The 24758-nt window shown below is 38.5% G+C and overlaps 3 protein-coding genes across 3 annotated transcripts; 2 read left to right on the forward strand and 1 right to left on the reverse strand.

The window, feature by feature from the left end:
* The first annotated feature begins 158 nt into the window (after window positions 1–158).
* On the forward strand, window positions 159–6840 carry LOC103968630 (probable inactive receptor kinase At5g10020). The gene is made up of 3 exons (XM_009381908.3): window positions 159–1259; window positions 2391–4046; window positions 6012–6840. Exons 1-3 carry the CDS (start codon window positions 332–334, stop codon window positions 6590–6592), a joined length of 3165 nt encoding a protein of 1054 aa, XP_009380183.2. The 5' UTR covers window positions 159–331; the 3' UTR covers window positions 6593–6840.
* A 1003-nt stretch (window positions 6841–7843) lies between these two features.
* LOC103968632 (alanine--glyoxylate aminotransferase 2 homolog 1, mitochondrial) lies at window positions 7844–11439 on the forward strand. The gene is made up of 9 exons (XM_009381909.3): window positions 7844–8168; window positions 8541–8771; window positions 9125–9295; window positions 9401–9544; window positions 9668–9847; window positions 10068–10293; window positions 10650–10760; window positions 10882–10968; window positions 11060–11439. The coding sequence occupies exons 1-9, from the start codon at window positions 7959–7961 to the stop codon at window positions 11101–11103; spliced, it is 1404 nt and encodes a 467-aa protein (XP_009380184.2). The 5' UTR covers window positions 7844–7958; the 3' UTR covers window positions 11104–11439.
* Window positions 11440–13267: 1828 nt separating this feature from the next.
* On the reverse strand, window positions 13268–23739 carry LOC103968633 (uncharacterized). Its single transcript, XM_018819924.2, has 12 exons — window positions 23459–23739; window positions 23286–23373; window positions 21625–21724; window positions 21450–21523; window positions 21266–21337; window positions 20046–20120; window positions 17036–17157; window positions 16439–16511; window positions 15905–15966; window positions 15450–15833; window positions 13720–13819; window positions 13268–13635 (listed from the first exon to the last, which is right to left on the reverse strand). The coding sequence occupies exons 1-12, from the start codon at window positions 23548–23550 to the stop codon at window positions 13432–13434; spliced, it is 1446 nt and encodes a 481-aa protein (XP_018675469.2). The 5' UTR covers window positions 23551–23739; the 3' UTR covers window positions 13268–13431.
* Between the last annotated feature and the right edge of the window lie 1019 nt (window positions 23740–24758).

Below are 24758 nucleotides of genomic sequence, written 5' to 3' on the forward strand. Positions count from 1 at the left end.
TGAGAAGGAACACATCCCCCCCCCCCATCCATCATGTGGGGGTGTGGTGTGTAAGTCTTCTGTTCTATTTGGTTTTATTATAAGTCCTTTACAGTCTGTTTGCTCTGCTTATTCTTCCTTTCTCTGTCTTCTCCTCACCTCACCATAATAATATTAATTAACCCAATTTACATGTTGAAGCCACCTCCCCAACACCTCTCTGTCCCTTTCTCTCTCTCACACGCACTTCTCTTCGTCTCTTCCTTCCTCAAAAGGGTTTCCTCCATGACTAGGGTTTCCTCCACCGCTCCCTGAAGCCCAGCCCTCGCCTCAGAGGAGAATACCCCAGTAGATGGATCCGTACATCCGCGACGCCGTCCTCCTGCTCTCCCTCTTCTTCTTCTTCTCCGCCGTCGTCGTCGCGGACGAGGAGGAGGCCAGGGCCCTCATCGAGTTCAAGAAGGGCATCTCCTCCGACCCCTCCGGCCGCGTGTTCGGATCCTGGAACCAGCCCGGGGCGGGATCCGCCGTCTGCGGATCGTGGTACGGCGTCGCCTGTGACGCCGCCGGCGGCGTCGTGGCCGTCGACCTCGCCCGCCTCGGCCTCGTCGGTGACCTCAAGTTCTCTACTCTCGCCCCGCTTGCTCGCCTCCAGAACCTCAGCCTCGCCGGCAATGCCTTGACCGGCCGCCTCGTGCCCGGCCTCGGCGGCGTGTCCTCGCTGCGGCGCTTGGATCTCTCGGCTAACCAGTTCTACGGGCCCATTCCCGGCCGGATCACTGAGCTTTGGGGGTTGACTTACCTCAATCTTTCTTGGAATAACTTGTCGCAAGGGTTTCCCGCCGGGATCCGGAATCTTCAGCAGCTCAGGGTGCTGGATTTGAGATCCAATGGCCTGTGGGGAGACATCGGGACGCTGCTTTCGGAGCTCAGGAACATAGACTATGTCGATCTGAGTAGTAATGACTTCACCGGGAACCTCCTTGTTGATGCGGAGAACCTCACGGGCTTGGGGAATACGGTCAAGTACTTGAACTTGAGTAATAACAAGCTCAGCGGCGGCTTCTTTTCGAATGATGCTATACCAGCGTTCAAGAATTTGGAGTCTTTGGATGTCAGCAACAATCAACTGAGTGGGGAACTTCCGTCTTTTGACTCGGTGTTCAGCTTAAGAGTTTTCCGGGCTGTTGCTAATAAGCTGCATGGATCTGTACCGGGAGCTCTGCTTGCCAGTACCCTGCACTTATCAGAACTTGACCTCAGTGGAAATGGCATTACAGGTAAATATGCTTTGATCTGTTGCGACTATTAAGAGCACTTGAGAAACTTAGTAGAATAATCAGAGTCTTGCTTGACCGTCTCCACAATCTGCCTTTTGTTTACTTGCACAAACCATTGCTTCTGATAGACCTCTGTTACTGGATAGTACTAGTAGAGAAGGTAAATTTCTTAGGGAAAATATGTCACTAACTACTCTTTAAGGTAATTTACCTTGTAGGGAAGGGAAAAACCCTTTTGGAAGATCACATTCTTGCATCCAAATGAAAGTGAATGGTCTTTGTTATGCCGTCTTAATATATATTGCATTTAGAGAAAAAGGTCGTTTAAGTGGAGATATTGTTTCTTCAGTATTTTCTGTAGCAGTATTTTGCTTCATTTGGTTTAACATGGTGCAAACAACAGCAATACAGTTAAAATTAAAGGAGTCCTGCTGTAAGACCTATTTCTATGTTTGGAGCGAGGTTCTCTTTCCTGAATTATATAGGGTTTGTTGAACTATATTGGATCGTGGATCGGTCTATTAGAACCTAGATATTGAGTCCTTTAAGTCCAATGTAATACAGGCCGAGTTATTTAATAATTCGGCAATTATTGTCATGTCAAGAAAAATACATGACTTGGGAAGGATAAGATATGGTTAGAGGGTGATGTGGGCCATAGTCCAAGAAGAAAAAATAAAATAAAATCTACAATGACCAAAGTGAAGCAAGATGGGGGAACAAAAGGGCTTAAAGGGTAAGGTATGGTTAGAGGGTGATGTATGTCACTTGATATTATTATTTTGGGCCTTTGATATGCCCATGGGCTGTAGATTTGACCCAGATTCCCCATGCAATTATTGTTTGTCGATTATCACATGTAACTCAGACCCTGCTTTGGGGAATGAAAGAAACAACTAAAAACCAATGTGGTAAGATGCACATTTGGTTGTGGTTGGGGAATGTACAAAAATCAAATGGCAGGAATGCGGAGGATGGTTTTAATTCTTTTCCTTTATGGTGCAAATGCTAACTTTTGTATTTACAATTATCAACCGAAATGGTTTTCTTTGTTTTAGTAAACATTTTTTACACACTGCTCCAGTTTGTTATTCCAAGATCAGCTGATTAACATGTTTATCTTTTTTGCAGGTAATGTTAGGGATATCACCTCTACATCCTTGAAGTTTCTAAATCTGTCCTCGAATATGCTATCAGGTTTATTGCCGTCAAGCATAGGGGTATGCATATCAGTGGATTTTAGTAATAACAATATCTCTGGTGGTCTATCTGTGATGCAGAGCTGGGAACCTACATTGGCAATTGTTGATTTAAGCTCAAATTCATTGTCTGGGAACTATCCTGAGGCATCTCAACTTCAGAACCTGACATCCATAAGACTTCGAAATAATTCTTTGGTTGGCTCTCTTCCTTCTACCTTAGGAAATTATCCTGAGTTATCCATAATTGATCTCAGTCTAAACAGACTTTCAGGACCAGTTCTGCCAGGACTTTTCACATCCTTAACCTTAATTAGCTTGAATCTTTCAGGGAACCAATTTTCTGGAATTATTCCACTTCAAAGTTCACATTCAACCGAATCACTTGTTCTTCCTTCTTATAGTCATCTGGAGAGTCTTGATTTATCTAATAACTTATTAATTGGTCCACTGCCTCCAGAAATTGGTAACATGCAAAGACTTAAGTTGCTCATTCTTCGAAACAATACCTTATCTGGAGAGTTGCCCAGTGAGCTAAGCAAGCTTGGCACTTTGGAAATACTTGACCTATCGATGAATCATTTTAGGGGTAAAATACCTGACATGCCTCAGTCAGGTCTGAATGTTTTCAATGTTTCCTACAATGATCTATCAGGCACTATACCAGAAACTCTGCAGAGGTTCCCAAGCACCGCATTTTATCCAGGAAATAATTTACTGGTTTCTCCCAACGGCATGTCTTCAGGAAGTAATGGTGAAGGCGGTGATAGTCATCATCATATGAAGTATAGTGTTCGAATTGCATCTATTGTTGGCTCTATTGGTGCTGTCATGTTAATTTTGTTTGCATTAATGGCATTATATGTGATAAGGACCCAAGAACTTTGTGGAAAGAATCGATTTAGAGATCAGGCAACTGGAATGGAAGTAAAACTTGGGAGATTTGGTCGTCGTAAGATATTTAAATCTTCAAAAGATACTCCTGTGACCAATTCGATGAGTTTCTCGAATGATCATCTCTTAACATCAGCTACCAGATCAGTGTCTGCACACAAGGAGTTATTAACAGAAGCTGTCGAATGTGGTTATTCTGATCACAGGACAGAATCTACGGTAAATAATGTGCTACAGAATCATCCTGCGACCTGTACCACAGGAGAGAGATCTTCTCCAGGGTCACCATTAGGCTCTTCGCCTCATTTAATTGATTTGGGTGTATCTGAGCAATCAGTGATGTTGGATGTCTATTCACCAGACCGACTGGCTGGAGAACTTTTTTTCCTGGACAACTCTTTGATTTTCACTGCCGAAGAATTATCTCGTGCCCCTGCAGAAGTTCTTGGTAGAAGCAGCCATGGGACTTCCTATAAAGCAACCCTTGATAGTGGTCACATTTTGACTGTGAAGTGGTTAAGAGTTGGCCTTGTCAAAATCAAAAAAGAATTTGCTAAAGAAGCAAAGAGAATTGGAACCATCAAACATCCTAATATCATCCCTTGGAGGGCCTATTACTGGGGCCCAAGGGAGCAAGAGAGATTGATTATTTCTGATTATGTTAATGGAGATAGTCTGGCACTTTATCTTTATGGTAAGACTTTCTGTAACTTGATCCCATTTCAGCTGCTTTCCTGATATTGATACAATTACTAGATTGCTACATGTCTTCTTTGGTTCTCTGGTAATTCTGTTGCTTCTTTGACTCTCCCTATGAACTTCCCCTTCAATTTCATGTCAACCTTTTACCATATAAAAATCTTGAAGTTAGTTTATGTTTTATCAATATCCAAGTATCTTATTGCTTCTGTAAATGGGACCACTAAATGATTTTGCAAAGTTACATCAACACTATTTATATCAAAATAGCCCATAACTGGGTACTTGTGGCCAAATAGGTGTAAAGCAATACATTCTAATTTACTATAAATTTCTAAAGAAATTAAGATTGAAAACTTCATTGTAAATGTGCTTCTACAAGGAAAGTAGCGTTTTAGATGACATATAATTGGTGAATTTTGCTGGTGAAGTCTTAATTAGTGATGACCCAAAGTTCCAAAAATGCCTACTGATTCTGTCGAGTTCTTAACTGCATACCACAGGTTAAGTAGATTTGTTCTTTGTATGAAAAATGTCGATGCTACTTGATCCAATTCAAGTCACATGATAAATGAAATTTATAGATGACTTAATGCTACTTGATCTGATTCAAGTCTCATATTAAGTGAAATTAATCAAAAGTCTATATAGTCCATTTTCCAGGAGCCCATGCCTCCCAGATTCTGTTAAGTGGCAGTTGAGTAGAAGGATAAGAAGAAATTGTTTAGAATAGACTTGAAAAGGGACTCAATAATGAAAAGTTCTTTTTTGTTTGATCACAACGTGGTCTTGCTTTCTTTTTAGTTCTTTTCAGCAACATGGTTGCTGCAAGTTGTTGAATATGAAGGAACTAAAAGGACAAATTAGACTGAAGATATTGTCTATTGAGGAAATACAACATGTGAGATGGTGTATTATAGACAAACTTGGGACAAAATGTGGTGTGGAAACAAATAATTTGATATGGAGTTGTCAGAACAGCCATAATCAGGATGTAGAAATTAATTATGAAGTCCGAGCCTGTCGAGGAACTGCTAATAAATCACGAGGGATGGTATTTTTCAGTTGCTTCTTACAAACTTCAACTGAATTCTTTAGGCTATATGAAGTCTTGAGTCTATATAGCCTATGAAGGATCCCACGATGGCTTGTCTAGTTTTTGCATCTTTGAATCACAATTCTTGTCCTAGTTATGTACATCATCTGTTTCAAGTATCTGTCCCATATTGTATATAAAAACCCTGATGGGATTTTTTTTTTTTGGGGGGGTCCCGCAATATGTGGCAACCTAAAAGATTTGCTAATTGCATTCGTCTTACTTAAGACTTTTTTTTTCATTTAATATATTCATCTAGTCACTGTTCTAGTTAAGATAATGTAATTGATGATTCATTTGCTATGAAGGTAGATCTCGAAAAACTAAATAGTGAATTCTAAATTCTCAATATTCTTAGCAGCAGAAGGCATCTAGTACCTACAAATGTGAGTAAGATATCTTGCAATACCCATAGCCCTTGATCTTGCTATGTTTATACAGACGAAAGTTTTATGCATCTTGGTATGATCCTCATCTCCTCCCAAGATGTGTAAATGTCTGTGGTTCAGAAATCAATCATTATTTCTTTTCTGTTTTTGTTTCATGAAGCATAACCCACCACTCCCTCCTTAGATAGGTCTATACCTCATCTTGGTATCCTCTTTTAGGAGCTATCTTCTGTTTTATTTCCATTACTATTAATTTTCCGTCTTGTGCTTTGCTGTTTGGCCTTTTCACTTTTCAGCTTTTTTTTGTTTGAATTTTTTTTGGTTTTAGAAGAATAACCACTCTGTTTTGTGCTGCATTGCTTGTTAACATAGCTACATATGATTTATGTTCATACTAGGACTTGTCATTCATAATTTAGTTGTTCTTTTGGTGTGTGAGTATCTTATTCTTTGGTTTAACTGTGTTGTTCTGTAGAATCAACACCTAGAAGGTACTCCCGCCTCTCAGTAAGCCAAAGGCTAAAAATTGCTATTGATGTGGCTCGGTCTTTGTATTACCTCCATAACGAGAAGGGCTTGGCTCATGGAAGCCTAAAACCGACAAATATCCTCTTGACTGGCCCAGACCTCACTGCTCGATTGACAGATTACAGCCTCCATCGTCTCACGACACAAGGTGGGACTGCCGAGCATATATTAAACTTGGGAGCACTTGGGTACCGGGCACCTGAGCTACAAAGTGCGAGCAAGCCATTCCCGTCATTTAAGGCTGATGTGTATGCATTTGGGGTGATACTTATGGAGCTGCTAACCCGAAGAAGTGCTGGTGATATTATCTCGGGCCAGACAGGTGCAGTTGATCTGACAGATTGGGTTCAGATGTGCAACAGAGAGGGGAGGGGAACGGACTGCTTCGATAGAGATATCACAGGCTTGGAGGAATGTCCAAGGGTGATGGATGAACTGCTTGCTGTATCACTTAGGTGCATTCTCCCTGTAAACGAGAGGCCTAACATTAGGACCGTCTTTCAAGATCTCTGTGCCATAACAATGTGAGATTCTTTTTCTTTTCCTTCCCTTGTACATGTAACTGGAATCATTTTTCCCCCAATATTTTTTTTTTTTGGGCTCCCAGGCCTTGCAAAATCAAGGTTTCTGTCCAATTTAGTGTAACCAGTTTCAGCCATTGGTTGATTTGATAGCGGTAAGAGTGTGGTCGATTGAGTTGGAAAACCTCATCTTTCTTTGTACTAATTTTTATGCTCCCCCTTCCCCCATTTCTTGGGGTCCCTGTTTCTGAACAACTTGTGGCAGGCAGGATGTATAGCATCTTTCATCCCTTAACTATCTCATCTATTTTGCTTGCTACCTCGGAGCATATTTGTTTGTAGTTAATATTTCTAATTATGTTGTGGGATTTTCTTGAATATATAATTGTTTGGCAGGATTATTTGGATCGTAGCTGATGGCCCTTTCTTCTTTAATATAAATGCTACCGAGAACTTCTCGTTGATACTATTTATAATCTTGTTGTTGATAGTTCTTGATAACAGCCGACATGAGTTAGTGTGCACCAGTCGGATAACTACTAAGTTTTTCATTTTACGATGAATTTAAGATTATTTTTGTATAATTTTTAAACATATTCTATGCATGAATGTGTTTCAATTCAATTGTAAGTATAACGAAGGGCAATTTTAATTAACTTATAAGGAAGAGATATAAAAAAAGAAAAAAAGGAAGAGGAATTAAAGAAGACAAACGAGGAGAAAATTGAATTTGAATTGAATTGATCTGAATTAGTTTACATATTTTATAAGAATAAAATTGATTTTTATGCTTTTAAAAATTGGATTAAAAACAAATGACGTGGTTTTAGAAAAAAAAAAAATAATAATAATAATAATAATAAATTGCCCCACTTGTATTAGTTGTGTTACTAAATAATAATTTAACTCCAATCATCCCCGTCTTTTCCGTGTGAGCCGCACTCATCTTCTATCACGACGTGATAAGAGTTGCCTTCCACTTGTGTCAACAGGTGTACATAATCTACTCCTACAGAAAGCTGTTCCCTCGATGCAGCCAATCCTATGACCCAAGCGCCGCATCTGACGTGGGAAGGTCCCACTTGCCGAATCTCCAGCTCATCAGCAAATCCTTTTATACGAGCGCCAACGTTTTCGCACCGGTCAGTGTCCAACCATCGCGATTCCATGTGGGACCTCCTTGCTATCCTCCAATAATAAATCGGGTTGTTCCGGGGTACTAAAGTATGATCTCGCTCCTCTTAAACCCTCCCATGTGCATTGCCTTTGGTAGGCGCCAATTAGTATCAGACGAGGGGGAAGTGCGAGGGTCCACCGCTTCCTCCTCGCCCTCTCCGCACCAACCCTAATTCGTATTCCCCTTCTCGTCGTCGATGTTCCTCCGGCGCAATCTGTGGCGGAGCGGCCTCCGATCGGAGGTGCAGCTCCGCGAGCTTCTCCGCCGCGGCCTCTCCTCCGCGTCGCCGTCGCTGCCCCCCTTCGACCACCAGCCGCGGCCGTACAAGGGGATGCTGGCCGATGAGGTCCTCGAGAAGCGGAAGAAGTTTCTTGGACCATCGCTGTTCTATTACTACCAGAAGCCAGTAATTTCTTGTCCCGATCTCTCTGCCGTCCATTGTCCTCTCTCCAGACGTCGTAGCATTCGATTTGGGTTCTTGTTAGGATCCCATTTTTGCCTCGATGCGCTTCAGATCCCGACTAGTTTCTTAGTTTTCAGTGAGATTACATCTCGAATCATACAAATGTGGCCCGCATGTCTCCCTGAACGCATAATGATTGTTCACCATCTTAATCTGCTTCGTTTGCCATTCTTTTAGTATAAATATATTTCTTTTGGATCTTTTGCTTTCTCCTTTTTTTGGCTCCGCTTAGAATTTCTGCATATCTTCAGCTGTCTTGTATTAATAGATGAAATTTCTTTGCCAAACCTAAAGGAGTGTTTTTTTCCTTTTCAGCTGAATATTGTGGAAGGGAAAATGCAGTATCTTTATGACGAGACCGGAAAACGTTATCTTGATGCCTTCGCCGGCATAGTCACGGTATCTTGCGGGCATTGTCATCCTGATGTGGTGAACGCGGTGGTGGAGCAGTCACAGTTACTCCAGCACACCACCACCATTTATTTGCATCATGTCATTGTTGAGTTTGCTGAAGCTCTAGCTTCGAAAATGCCAGGCAACCTTAAGGTACTTTATGCCAGCTCTTTTAGATTATATTCAACTGCTAGCTAATCTATGTATGTAGCATTAGCAGAAGATGACTATTTTTTCATGTAGGAATGGCTATGAAAAGCAAGAAATCATGGTTGCTCAGATGCTATTTAAAATTGATATAATTGGCTGGTACTTAATGGTGCTTACTTCTGTAAACATTTTAATTACATGTAATTAACATGGTCTGAACTTTTATGATCTTGCATGTCGATCATGTGGATTTGTAATAACCCAAAGAATTGGCTACCGACAATGAAAGTAAGACAATGGTCTGTACACTCTTGTTTCTATATGCTAATATTCGTTTATTTTGAGGAGAAATGCAGGTTGTGTATTTCGTCAATTCAGGGACTGAAGCAAATGAATTAGCAATGTTGATGGCTCGAATGTATACTGGGAATCTAGGCATGATTGCCTTGAGAAATGCATACCATGGTGGAAGTGCTGGTACAATAGGACTGACAGCTTTACATACTTGGAAATACCCAATTCCTCAGGTTGGCTATTTTAGAAAGATTTTCTAAATGATATGCTCTCTCTCTCTCGCTCTCTCACTTGCATGTGTGCCTGAAGACCGGTTCTTTTCGCACAAAACTTTGCAGGGTGAGATTCATCATGTTATGAACCCTGACCCTTATCGAGGAGCATTTGGCTCTGATGCAGCTCGTTATGCAAAAGAAGTCGAAGACCATATTAACTATGGTACTTCTGGAAATGTCGCAGGCTTTATTGCAGAAACTTTTCAGGTCAGGGTTGCTCAGTTTGCAGAGTGGCTGGAAAGTTGTAATTCTTTTATTCCTCAAGGATGATCCTTATTCTTTATTCCAGCAACTTGGAACTTAACATTTTTTGCTTCCAAATGTTTGTAGGGAGTTGGAGGTGCTGTTGAATTGGCACCAGGGTACCTAAAGTTGGTATATGATATCGTTCGGAAGTCTGGTGGAGTCTGCATAGCAGATGAGGTTCAGAGCGGATTTGGCAGGACAGGAAGCCATTATTGGGGATTTGAGACACAGGGTGTCATTCCCGACATTGTCACAATGGCAAAGGTAAAAGATTTTTCTCACATACATTGTTGTTCTTTTTTCCCTTGAAGTGAACAATTTACATCACTCCCTCCTCTAACAAACAGTATTTTCTGTGGTAGTAACAAATTCATCAAGTATAATGCATACAATTGGTTCTAAAAGACTTTGCCTAATATGGCATCGACACTTTTGCATAATGAATCAGAGAACTTGGTTCTTTTCTGTTTGATGATTTTCACAGGGTATTGGCAATGGCCTACCACTAGGAGCAGTTGTCACAACTCCTGAAATAGCAAGTGTGATGTCCAAAAGAATCCAATTCAACACTTTTGGCGGAAATCCGGTATGTTCTGCTGGTGGACTAGCTGTGCTCAAGGTTCTGGACAAGGAAAAGCGTCAAGCACATTGCGCCGATGTTGGTTTCCAATTGATAGATCGGCTGAGAACCCTTCAGCAAAAGCATGACAGTTAAATTTCGATGCCTTTCAAATTTCTGCTTTCGAACTCAGAATATTCTGTTTTTCCATGTTATGTTTTGATATATCTAGACTAAAACTGATGCTGTTTGTCTTTTTTCTACTTAATGATTTCCTAATATGCACTATATGAACAGAGTCTAGGGACAATCATGAGTTAAAAAAGGTAATTAGAGCCTTGAATCAAATGTTACCTAGGACAATCATGAGTTAATGTTTTGATCATTGATTTCTATGACACAGTTATTCAGTATCTTGTTACCTAGAACACAGAAAAAAGGATTGTCTGTACAGTGCATTGTTCAGAGAATGTTTTATCTTCTCATTTATCACTTGCTGCTTTTCAGTCATTGGAGATGTCAGAGGCAGGGGATTGATGTTGGGAGTAGAACTTGTATCCGACAAGGACAAGACACCTGCCAAGGCAGAGGCAGCAGTCTTGTTTGAGAAGCTTAAGGGTATGATTCTGGCTTAGTAGGCTCTCTTATATTCTCTTCTGTTTCAAGTAGGACAAATCTCCATTGTGCAAATTTTATCCTCCCGGTTGCTATCAAAAAACTTAATCCTTCTCGTATACAGATCTGGGAGTTCTGGTTGGGAAAGGAGGTCTTCATGGTAATGTTTTTAGAATAAAGCCGCCGATGTGCTTCACCAAACAGGATGCAGGTACTCTCATTGCTCCTTGATTAGCAGGTCATTAACCCTTTCGTTTGACCATATAATTCATGGATTAATTGGTGTCACTCTGATAATTCAGATTTCTTGGTCGACGCACTTGACTATGCCATTTCGCGCTTGTGAAGCCTGTCGATTTGATCAGGAAGGCAAATTAATGGGCTTCCATTGCTCAGCAACAAATCTGGTAAATCACTTGAGACACTTCCTAGTGGTTGACGCTAATGTAGCTTCTTCTCCAAATTGAGGAGAAAAAAGAAAGCTGAGCAAATGTCATTCGAGCTTGTCAAAAAAATTGTCTCAATTAGGACATGTTCTTGTTCAATTATTTTCTCTGTTTTCACCTTCTGCAAGTTTGTTTTTTGGGGGGGGACAAAAGGTAAGTGGAGAAAGCCAAATTTGTTCCCCGAATCTTGTGATAAACAATTAAAATCTTTCAGTTAAATTAGCTGATATTTTTCATCTTCTACCAGTCCCTATTGTATCGTTTAGATCTTTCCCCACCTATGAGTCCGCTGGTTGGTGCAAAAGAATTATTCTCTAACATCAACATTAAAAAAGATTTGAACTATAAAAAAGATAACAAACAAAACCATTTATTTAGCTGAGAATATATTAATAATATATTCCCATGTTGACTACAATAATAAGTACGTATTAATGTTGTAGAGGACCACCCAAACCCAATATAAAACAATATTTGTATATATATATATATCACAGAGCAAGTACGAATCATATGCAATCTTAGTAGTCTAAGGAGTCGCATTTAAATTATAAAAGAAATAGAATCTAATTGCATATAATTGAAAAGATAATAAAAGTTTATTTTTTATATAAACAGGAAGAACCAATCAATTTGATTGTAAATGAAAAGAGTAATTGAATTCAAAACTTTTCTCTCACAGGCGAACACTGGGACTCACCATCATTTCAGTTGAACTGCCACTGGATCATACACAGAATGCCACGATCTATGGTTAGAAGATTTCATGGCAATTCTCACAAAATATATAGATTTGATTGATGGGTCATTAGTTAGCCAATAAGGCTACGATTTATGTTGTGAAAAGCTCTTTTTTATCGGAATAGTGAGTATATATATATATATATATATGATTAATAGCTTAAGTCCACTCACCGTTGTATTTGATAGGTTCTCGTCACCCGACGTGAATATAAGAACACAAAATTTGAAAGTTTGGACACCAAAATAATTTTTTTGGGGGACTTTGAGAGCTGACTTTTATTCGGTATGCCAACCGAGAGTGATCGTATCCCATTCTATTTAGTCTTCTATTTAGCCGGAGCCTCCACGTAACGTCTAATAGTTCTGGTCACCTTAGGTGATTCTAAGAATACGGAATTTGAAGGTTTTGACGACAAAAAATTTTTTTTTGGGACTCCGATTGAGCTGGCTGGCATCCGGTAAGCGCACTGGCGATTTATCGTACCCTTTGGTGTTTTCCTCCTTTTCTCTTTAGTTTTCCCTCCCACCCTACCCCACGTTGCTGCAGACGCTAAATGGAGGGACGCGACGCTTTTCCTCGATCGAACCATCGAGAGGGGAGGTTTCGATTGACCATGTCCGCCCTTGTCTTAGATCGATCATTGTTTCCTGCATCGCTCGGTTCGTTGTCGTCGTCTCCGAGAACGATTCTTGAAAGAATCGACGAGATTTCGAAGTGCCGCGAGGCCTTCTTCTTCGTGGATGATCTGGTAAACAAGCTTGACGATGATGGATTTATCTTTCTGTTCTTTGTGGCGGACCATCAATCTGATTGCATGATGGAGCGCTTTAATCTGTTTCATCAATCTCTGGATTCAAAAGGTTGCTCTGTATACGGAATTAAGTTGTGTCGTATGTCCTTGCTGTTATTAGGGTTTCAGAACACTTCATCTTCTCGATTGTCACAGCAAGATTAGTGTTTGCCGGAATTGTATCAGCGACATCTCAGCGTTAAATTGTCGTGGCGACTTTTGCTCAGGTAGAAAGCATATAGGCCGGAATTACATACCTTTTGTTGTTCTCTCATCTAATGTTGCACTGTTTTGGCATTGCCGGTGTACCGGTCACCGTCAAGTACAATCATTAAATCAAAGTTTCCTCGCAAAGATTAAAGATTTTTAATGAGTGCATATTTGTCTATTGTGAATGATCCAATCTAGCATGAGACAATGCCTTCTTAGTTGCCTTTTTCATGCCACTACTTAACACTTGGATCAACTTTACAGTACATTGTAATCAGCACTATTAGTTCATCAGAACTTGATAGCATGATGAACCACATACACAAATTGCCACACTGCATATTTTGATTCATGAATGGAAGGTCAATCCCAGTGTTAAACCTAAAGTATCCTAATTCGATCTGACAATTTCGCTGCAAAAGAACTGCAGGTCCATTTAGCCACATGACCTGAAGAAGATTTGCATATTTACAGTATATGTTGCTATTTCTTTGTGGCGTCTGTGAACATAGCCCGCGTCCAGTGTTCGACGTCTTCCACTTGTGATGGTGGTGGAGGAAGTGTCGGACATTCCACAATATCCCATTCTTCCACAAGGCTTTCCGACTTTCCGAATTCAGTCATCTCAGCAGAGTAGAGAAAACTTGTGTCGGAATTCACAAGGTGGCTGCTACCACGAGCATTTGGCTGATCAACAGAGTGAACTTGTTAGGTAAATTACCCATGACAGTAGACATAGCACATATAAAGATTACAGGCAGTTGGCCTCACCATGATCTTTGTCTGCATGCTGTCAACCAAGCTTGATGTAGCCCCTGAATTTACACTCCACACTGATGATCTCTTCACCTGCCGAGCTTGCTTTTCTGGTCTGCATAGCCAATAAAAGAAAACTTTGAATCAATGATGGCAATCAGTAATGGGAAAAAAAAAAAGTGATACAACTGGTAATGACATAAAATGACTTTTTTACTGCAAATATCTGCCTCCAACCTTCCATTTGGTATGCATACAATGGAATAAAATATAGGAAACAGCAATTTGGTATACGTACAAAACAATTGACAAGGATTTTATTTTAGGTTGCTTTTGATGCCAATATCTATAACCAAATTCCTATATCATCATCCCTAACACCCATAGACCACCGGAATGAAAAAAAAAAAAAAAAAATTTTGACAACCATTTAGAACTGCACATGGATGGATGAAGTTGTGCTCAGCCACAACTATTGCCACCAGTTACAAGTGGTAGTTTAGATATTGAATCCTAACCTGCTCAAGACCAAGATTACAAATGGAAGCTTTTTTTGCCATGTCATTCAGAGGAAAAATAAGAGGGTCAATGGCCCGATTGGCTAAACAAAATTACCATTCATGTAAAAAGTTGATGGATGGTATCTCAATGAACATGCATGTACGGAAAGATAGAGATGACTAAGAATACAATGATCTGATTCTCAGTTTTAATGATGCAGATAGAACAATCATAAAAAGTACAAAATCCACTAAAGAGCAACATGTTGTATGCTTCACAAGGTATGCATACCATGGACTTAAGAGTAGTTCACAAACCACAGAAGAGCACACATCATTTTGTCACTAAACTGCATTATTTGCCAATTGAATAAATACATGAAATTCAAATAATAGTTAACAATTTCTAATTCCTGATTTAGATGTCTAGCGAGACATTAAGACCACAACAAGGTGATACAATACAAAAACATATTGAAGTATGATAAAAACACAATTTTCATCACACAAAAGACATTATTGCAACTATACATGTAACTGATAGGACAGCTAAATAAAGAAATGTCAATGGGGTTCATCATGGCTAGATTTCATATGTACCCCTATTGAAGAAGCTAATTTCATATTTACCCTTTAAAAGGTACATTATGACAAATTTTAAATAGAAAAAAAAATCATCATACTACCTTACAGGGAGAACATGAAATTTTCTTTATTTTGCCCAACTCATATATATACACTCTTAACGAGAATAGATGTGATAATACATAATTTCTAATGTTTGTAGAATACATATGAAATTGCTCGTAAATATTTCAAGGAATAAACTAAAACAGACCTTTCTAAGTTGAATATTTAGCAAGACCTTATAAGAGACCAACTTTTCTACAACAACCTGTGTTGTCATCACTATATAATCAAACTATACAACTTCCTAAGATCATCTTACAACCTGGTGTTGTGCATGTCTAAAACAATAATAACATTTGTGTTTGTGTGTGTGTGTGTGTGTGTGTGTGTATATTACAAAAGGTAAGTGGAGAAGGCAGGATTCGGACCCAGGACCTTACGATAAACTGTCATTAGTTAATATATACATTTATTAAGCAGTCCAAGTCACAGTTCATTGGTCAAACTATTGCACAATTCAAGGAACCTACAAGCAATAGTGACTGCAATATGTGGCCAAAGAAAAGAACGACATCGAGTTTCACAAAATTGCAGTACAAAGACTAAATGAAATACCTTGAGCATGCCATCTTCAATGAATTTCTTGTTGATTGTAGTTCTCCTGAAGAAGATAGAGCAACCAACAATTTAGCAAATGCTTCAAAAGTAGAAGCTTCAGGGGGCACATCCAGACATAATGAATTATAGCAGTATGCTGTGATGCATGCCACACTTTTCTTGAGAAGTGATATCCCTTTCTGCAGGTCCTTGTGAGTCTCAAAAGAATGTGGCGAGGCAGAGGAATAATTGAAGCTACTACTTCTGGAACTTTCTAAACAAGGCTTTCTTTCTAACTCCACTGAAGCAACACCAAAATTAGAGGAACTTCTATCAGACCATGAATTTTCCCCACTGGAAGAGCAGAAATTCTGGCGTGGTATAAAAAGTGGATATTCCTTGCTGCATATTACAAAAGTAGTGTGATTATGTTATTGTAATAAATAGGATAAAAGCTCCTTGCAATGCAATACCTCTGTGAAGATGGGCGAGCATCCCAATATGAATCTCGTTGCCATATACGCGAGCAGGAACCCTGGAGAGACAAAACAACAAGATCAAAGCACAATGATAATGGAGAGCAGTGGCATATAAAGACCAGAAGTTCTTGTCATGTTCTTTCATTTTCACGACAGAAAAGGAACAACATGATGAACACGATAAATATATCATCCAGAAAGCAAGTCATTGTTGCAGATTTTCAAAGGTATAAAATAAGCAACAATACAGCCCACTAAATTCATTAGCTCATGAACATAGTTCATTAATCAGGAAATTTAGCACAGAAGAGCACAACATGAAGGAAAACATCTACCATTCTGTAGAAATGATGAATGGTAAACATAACTCATTGTCAAGAAAAATATATTTATATAAGTTATATTGCATTAACTAATCACTTTCAGGTGTGAAATATGAAACCAGAGTAAAATTAATTGGGCCTTCTTGTCTGCCTACAAATGAATTATAGATGTCGCTAATACTAATTGGCAAACAATGTAGCTTACCGCGAAACCTGAATTGTGTAGTGCTGGAGCAGCCAAACTTGGAACAACGAGATTTAACAATTGGACCATGTACCTGTTTGAAAAGCATAAAAAATGACTTTATAGTCACCTCAGAAATATTCTGAGAGGCAAACCTCAACTATGCACCATTGAGGATGTAATACCATAATATGAGAAAGTAGTGCAATGAAACAAAATTGAAGATGGCAAAAATCAAGTAAGCTCAGACAGCAGTGGCACATAAAGCTGTAATACATATGACAACTCACTCATAAACCAAACTACAAAATAGCCCACTCAATTGGGTCACCAAATATTAAAGCAACAAACACTAACAGTAGCATGAATTTTTTTTTTTACAACCTCAAATAAATCCACAGCAGAGAGAAGTGATCTAAAAAATATAGACAACCCATATAACGGAGCGGAGCCATAATGCAACGAGGCACAAAATGGAGGTAAAATGAAGATAATGGAACATTCTGATAAGTGTTTTTGACATGATATTGAGAATCCAACTAGATTTCTCTAAAGAGTTAAAATAAGAAACAATTGAGATCCAAAACCAGAAGAATCGATAAGCAAGTAAAACTCTACCCCAAGGAAGCTGCAAGCTCTTCAGATGGAACAGAATGTGGATCAAGTCCTCTAGGTAAACGTGCATTGCATATTTGGCCATATAAACCATTTGATCCATCCTTTGCTCCATCTGAGTTCACCTAGAAATGAAATAAGAAGCATCATATGAAACTATTTAAGCTGTTCTAAAGCAATCTTCGAATACTGAAATCATTTTAGCAACATCTATGAGTTAATCTTTATCATTATAAATTAGTTTCACAAGAGAAAAGGCAGAGTAACAGAAGTTTCATGTATATATTCACCAGAGCTGCATAGATAAGACAAGGGAAGGGATATTTAAGTAAAACTGAATGTGAACCATTTTCATAGGTATTAGCCTTAGGTGCTAACTCAGCTTCTAATAATTTAGATACTGAAAGGAACAAACACTTCCAGATAGAAGTTTAGTCTCTTAAAGATCTGACTTACCTATTAAAAAGTCTTCATCCATTATGGCAATGGTGGAATGTTTTGTACTCTCTAATTCGATAATCAGCTATCCAGTGTTGGTTATATTACTTGGAGAAAAAAAATTCATTTCTCCAAAGAGGTTTCAACCTATAAATCTCAGAACCAAATATAATGAGAACAATCTTAGGCTTTTTATGCTTAATTTTGTTAAATCCATTTTTGAAAAAAAAAAAATCTTTAGCAAAACGTGGAAAAAGGATACCCCAAAACTCATGAAAAACCCTTTTCTTTAACCACCATGCAGACATGCTAGAACTTCGTGAATTCCACCAACCATTATAATCAACAATAACAACTCATTCGTCCCACATATATAGCAAATCTGTGCACATATCCTATTTAGCACAAACAAAAGCAAATTCCTTAATGATTTCACCTTTAAATTCCCTCACTAATTCTAGCCATGACTTCTTTGTTGTTATTATTGTTTTCATGGTACCTCTAATTTGAATAAACTCGACACTCCTACCAATTCTTTTTCTTATACCAGTCTTTTTTTAGACATTCAAAGTTTTTCATCAGCATCCACAATTAGCATTTGTAACCTATTACATATATAATTTTGTTTCCGATTTTATCATTATAACAAAGGTCTGTTGTACCGAAGCATACCGCCCATATCGGGCGGTACATACCGGTCCGACAGGTTATCGGTACGTGGACCACCCGGTACCACTACAGTACTATACTGTAGTACTGCTACAGTACTATAATGCTATATTGTAGCACTGTTACAATATAAAAATAAAAAAATTTGGTACACCGGTACCATACAGTACCGAGCCCGGGTCGAAACGCAGGTATGGTACGGTACAGCGAACCTTGATTATAACACACTTCAATCATCCATGCTCATCTTTGCTACAACCAAATTCTTTATAACTTATTTCTTAAATGCTGAACATTCTGACTGCCAAAGTATACTTTTCAAGCCAAATTCACCTTTTAACAAAAGAATATCTTCGAAAGATGTTTGTCATGTATGTTCATACGCACATCTTCATTGTTGAGTCTTAATTTCTTTCCTTCAAGCCTAGCACCTACAAATGTTATCTTTCCACACTTGGTAACAGTAACACTTTTTAAAGCAAAAATTTGGGCCAGAATAAGATACTTCTAATAAAGTAAAGATTTGTTTGGGTGGCAAAAAAATAACAGATATTGAACTACTACCATAAATTATGGCAAAGAACTTGGTAAGCATAGAATATCTATAAATTGGAAAGAAAGATAAATTCAACATAGGAGTTATCCCCCATACCATTTGCAGAAAATTTGTGCTGGTCATAATGACAGAAAAAACATTATATCAATCCCCAGGATACCCTGTTTAACTATCAAGTGAAGAGGAACTGAACTACTAAAAGTTTTAAGAATTCAACAAGAAGATTCACAAATAACAAAGTAAAGATGCAAAATCTTATCTGGCAGATATTTTGAAAATGAACGAGAATAGTGAACCAAAAGGACAACAAACCACTATAGAAGAAATAAATGAAAGCACAGAGATAGCAAACAAGCTAAATTGTATCATATTCATTTACCAAGATATATCACTCAGGAAACTTCTGTCAAATGTTATATGATTTTAACAATCTCTTTAAAGTCTGATCATGCAACAGATGGCTTTATAGTCGATTTAATTATATATAGGGAAAGAGTACAAGAGTCATCATGGCATTCTTTTTTTCTTTTACAACTTGGATAATGAGGTTGCAACTAAAGAATTAACATTCACAGCATAAATAATAATTAAAGGTTTTGAGGACACTCTTTATAACAGTTATTTTTTACACTTCCAATCCTAGACTTTTGGACAAACACGAGTTTTACCATAAAAAGTTGGACTTACTACTTTTTTGTTGTAGTTGACTTTTACCACTAAAACTGAAATATTAATATAACTTTGACTTTTTTTTCAATTAGTAGATGATCTAGAACTTGCATCTAAGTAGTTACTAGTCCTTTCTACTAGAGGTCCTTTATACCCATTTAGGATATTAATCGTCATGTCCCCTAAGACATCGTAGTTAGAAGAGGTAAGACTATTAGTACCAATGGTATGAGAGAAACCATGAAAACCTTACTAGAAACTATAGATAAAGATTTATATATTCTTAAATTAACTAAGGATATTGCTTTTTATCGAGTTCAATGATGGAAAAAGGATCCACACAGCTTATCCCGAATAGTTGGGAAATGTCAGCATCCATCGAAGGCAGACAAGTTAGACAATTTCATTTGCATCCCTAGTCATATATGAACATTGGGCAAAATGGCAAAACAGATAAATTAGTCGTCCATTGGACAACTAAACAGAAGCATGGAACTGCATAACCCTGGGTAACTAACAAGTTGCTGTTTTGATAACAAAATACCTGTCCAGTATGCCTTTCACCAACTATTTATGGTAGCTTCATAGGACTGATCCTTACCTACTTAGCTCAAACTAATGAAGCCAATCTACTACATAACTGTAACAATGCATCATATTAACGAGCTAAACAGTCATTACCTGACGCATTGGGAAGAGTTTGCAGATCTGTTTTATAACCACGGACTGCTTATGAATACATTCAGAGGTTGCCATCTGCATAAAATAATATCACAATTTCAGAAAAAAGAAAAAACGATAAAACAAAAGAAAAACTAAAAATAAATTAAGAAATGAGGATATAATGAAATAACAACTGGAATATAATATATTTATGTTCAGTATTTTTTTTCCCATAGTCATATAACACTTAAATGTTTATATATTGAGCATACACCTTTGAACCATGCATTATCACATTGCATCCTAACTTGAGAAACCAGCAGTCAAAAGAGGGACACAAAATGAGCAGGAAATATTGAAGGGGTGAATGTCTCAGTAGCCTTCTTTGATTTTATTGCAGGGATCCTCATGAATATCTATCTTACACTGCAAAGGTTTACCTAATTTGAGCTTTCATCAGATTTATCTTTTTATCAAAAATAAGATTCAGTATAAGATTTTTATAATAGCATTTTTATGTCTATGATAACTTACATTCTTAGCTAAATTTAGCCAGGCAATGTCTTCTATTGCTAACAATTCCATACTAAGCCCCAGCCAAACCGCACTAGATCCTAAGCAAACTAATACCAGGTGATTTAAATTAAAATATCAAAGTTTAAAATACTAATTAATTAAAAAGATATATCATCAGTTCATAAGGTCTGTCATTTCAAACTTACCCAATCTACAATCAATGCCTTTCATCATTAATTACAAGCAAACACACCAGCAGGCAAGAACATACATTAAACAAAACTCAAGAGCTAATGAACCGGAAGAATGGGGGACTTCATGTTTAAGAGATTAAAAATTTATTGAAAAATAGAAATAAAGACAAAATGGAGAAATAAAAAAAGATACTGACACAAATGAAGAATAACGATGAGACATGTGGCTTAATCTCAAAGACATGCAAGACTAGGATCACAAGAACAATGATTTTTCACTTATGTCCAAGACCATAACATCCAAGAACATGAGGTAATCATAGAGATTGCCTCTTATTTAAGAATATTGATGATACCAATGTTGTATAAAATAGCATTACAGCCCATTGCAAAATAATATGAATTATAAAAAACCAGTGTTGATAAACCGGACTGACTGAAACTAGAACAGAACATATAAAAAATTATTCACAAAATTTCCTAAACATTTTATGAAAAAGAACAAAAATATTAAGAAAAGGTACTTACATGGGCTAAGCGCTGGCTGTATATAAGATCACTATTAAATTTATCCAACAACTCCATACGGTTCCTTTTTATCTAAAAGATCGGAGTCCAACAGTCACAAGTGATCGATGCAAGATTAAAGCATATTAGAATGACAAAAGGTAGTACAAGTGGGTACAAATAATATCAAAGTAAAATGCATTACTGTTGCAAAAGCTGAATCCAGTGACTCATGTCTCAACTTCAAATCATTTGAGGCTTCTGCAAGCTTAGCCTTCTCTGTAAGAGAATAACACCGACAAGATTAAAAACCAAAGAGCACAAACCTGCTTGTTACAAGACTCGGTGCTTACACACGTATTACCTACATAGGGACAAACCTTCTGCAAGTTGCATCTTTAAGTAGTTTCCATGATCCTTCAGCTTCTTGAGTTTCTCGGTTTCTGTCACTCTCCAATTAATTTGTTCATCTGCTTTCCTCTGTAGAATTAAAATATATATATATATCAAAACAGGAAACGACACACAAAACAGAAGAAATGTTTTTAAGAGATAAAAAACAGTAGAAGAATAAACATAATAATGAATACAGTATAGCAAGCATGTAAATCAGAAATCCCAAGCCTACATCAACAGCGGTGCACCATCTCAAGTCCTTCATGTAATGCTCAATTCTCGGCCAGGAGGATATATCATGGCAACACAATAATTCACAACAATTTGGCATTGAAAGAATATATGCACAGCAGTAGATCAAGATTATAGTTATGATCTGGAGAACCTTTCTAACCAGGCCATTTTTCTCACACAATGGGTCTCTACCGATAGACATCAATAAGCACTCTTGGTGGTAGCCTCATCATGAACACCAGATCAAGGTATAATCAATGATTTGAGTCAGTAACACAAACATGATACCAAATACATGGATAACAAACAACAGTCATACCATGAAGGTCTAAATCACATCTTCATTCGATTAGCTGTTAATGATCAAATGAAAAACGGTAATACAATGAGCCTTAATCTATACATTTATAAAAGTTGGCATTGGTTTACAGGAGCATTTGAATTGTGATAAATGAGACTTGTGGAATTTTCTTTTTAAAATGAGACGAGTTGTATGACTCTCGATCTGGATGTCTATTTTTAAAATGCCATCGTCAGAATGTATTATATATATATCCTTGCAGCCCTAGGCATGACCTTTTTCTTCTGTGTGTGTGTGTGCGTGCACAAATGTGCCTTCTCTCCCTCTCCTCTCTCCTCTCCACTCCTTGATGGCAATCATATGCAGTCTTCCCTTCTCTCTCCACTCAATCTCTTGAACCCAACACAACTCCACCACAAGCCTCAACTCCTCCGTCTCTCTCCCTCCTCTACCTCACCTTACCCCAAAAGCCATGGCCACCATCTTAGTAGCAACCTAAGTGATGACCACTTCAGCTATGACAACACCATCATAAAATAGCCTATTCTAACAAAACAGTAGAATTAGCTACTCCCTTCATTCATACAGGTATTTTTTCTATTTCTCTTCATCCATCATAAATATATCTGAACATAAAAATCATATATTACTCCTTTCATCATATTCTTAGAATAATTATCTTTATTCTTTTAATACTTGAACCAAACAAGTTCAATTAAAAGCAAGCAAAGAAGTAGCAGCTAATTAAACGTGAGTAAACAAAAGAATAAATAAGCAATCTATAGAAGTTCTTTTGCTCCTAGTTTCTCATATTAAGAAGAACAATGATTTTCTTCACATGGGCTCATCTGGAAAAGGAACTTTGTATGTGAGATGCCTGGCACCATCGTTTTCTAGAAATTATTCTCTCATTATGCTCTGCCTATGATCAAATCAAAAGAGTAGATAACAGTTACGTGATCCATGGTTGTCATTGAAACAAGACAAGAACACCTAAGACAGCACTATTGGAAAAAACATTAGAAGACATGAAAAATAGCTCTACTAATTTTAACAAAATCCAGGACATTGTAAAATTAAAAACCCTAGTCAACAGGCACGCAACCTAACCTTCGCCTCCAGTTCACCGCTCAGCCTCGAATAGAGGGATTCACGGACGTTCTTCCGCGATATCAACACGGTGCTATAATAATTTATTCTGAAAAGTTTAGAGGAAACCCAAGTCAATAACGTCAAAAATATCCGATCATGCAGATTACAGATGATCAAACAAGAGAAATTACCTATAATTAACGCAGGGCGCGCAGACGGAAGCGAGATTGGAACCCTCGCAGACGACGCAGCAGCTGTTGCTGCCGCTGGGCTTCCTCGCCATGGATTCCACCTCTCCCACGCGCGTTCAAAAGATCGGATGCCAACCGCCGGAAGACACCTTCGATTCAGGCTTCTTCGAACGAAGCGAACTGGATTGATGGATGATTAAGGGTTAGGGTTTCGACAGGGTCTCTGGGATTGGGAGAAAGGCTTTGGGGGAGGGAGGTTGGAGAAGGGATGTCCAGATGGGACGGGAGAAATGTTTCGTCGGGTTAAGGAGATCGAATCTTGTTTTAAACCGGTAGCACCTGCCAAACGAAGAGGCTCTTGTGGGCCGGGCCCCAATGTCAGCGACGAAGGGCCTAATTAAGGATGACTGATTACTAATGGACTGGCAAATCGCGGCTCGAAAACCGATTCGATTAGCATGGTCCGAACCGGATCTCAATCGGTCTAGCCGGTTCGCTTGAACTGCACCATCCCAAACTTGTAGTCGGTTGATCTTTATGGCAGGCGTTCTTGCGAATCAAGAACATAAAGATAGCGTGATATGTTTACTTGCCTTCATCTATTTCGTGATCGTTCTTTGCACCGCACCCAGAAAAAGGTCTCTTTTTTGCTGCAAATACACAGAGGTGGGTCCGTCGTTGCGTGTGCGGGCCCAGATCACTGTATATTTGCAATATTACGTGCAAATACTACACGCATGCTTATCCTAATGATACTGGCTGGCATTATTTATGTGACGTACCGATCCAGGAGAAGATGGGAGAAGCAGCATCCATGGGTTTCTAACACAATAAGCTTCCACCTTCCAAGAGCTACCTAATCTTATCTTAAGACCATGGACCTCATCGAGCGCGTGCGACCCAATTGGTTACGAACCAACTCCAAGTCAATAATAAAAGCGGACTACTATTTGCCACCGTCATCCTCCTCTTCGGTGCGCGAAGGTCTTTGTCAGTGGGAGACACGTCGTCTGCCAGCAGACATGGGACGGTGTTCATACCACGTCATATGGGACGTCCTATGTGTTGGTGTGACGGTGGACGACGTAGTGTAGTTTTCTTCTTGAATTAGGAGATTCGGATAGCACCGAGTTTGTCTTATTTTTACAGGCAAGAAACAATATTTAATTTCAATTGTTGGGACTCTGCACGAATCTAACAAAATGATCATAGATCCATTGCGGCAAATGTTTCCCTTCTGGTTTTGGCACCCGGCGAAACCAGAAGTTTCCACGAAAACCGCACTCCGAAACCGTCCACG

This window comes from Musa acuminata, chromosome BXJ3-10, assembly GCF_036884655.1.
Source record: "Musa acuminata AAA Group cultivar baxijiao chromosome BXJ3-10, Cavendish_Baxijiao_AAA, whole genome shotgun sequence".
NCBI classification, from domain to species: Eukaryota; Viridiplantae; Streptophyta; class Magnoliopsida; order Zingiberales; family Musaceae; genus Musa; species Musa acuminata.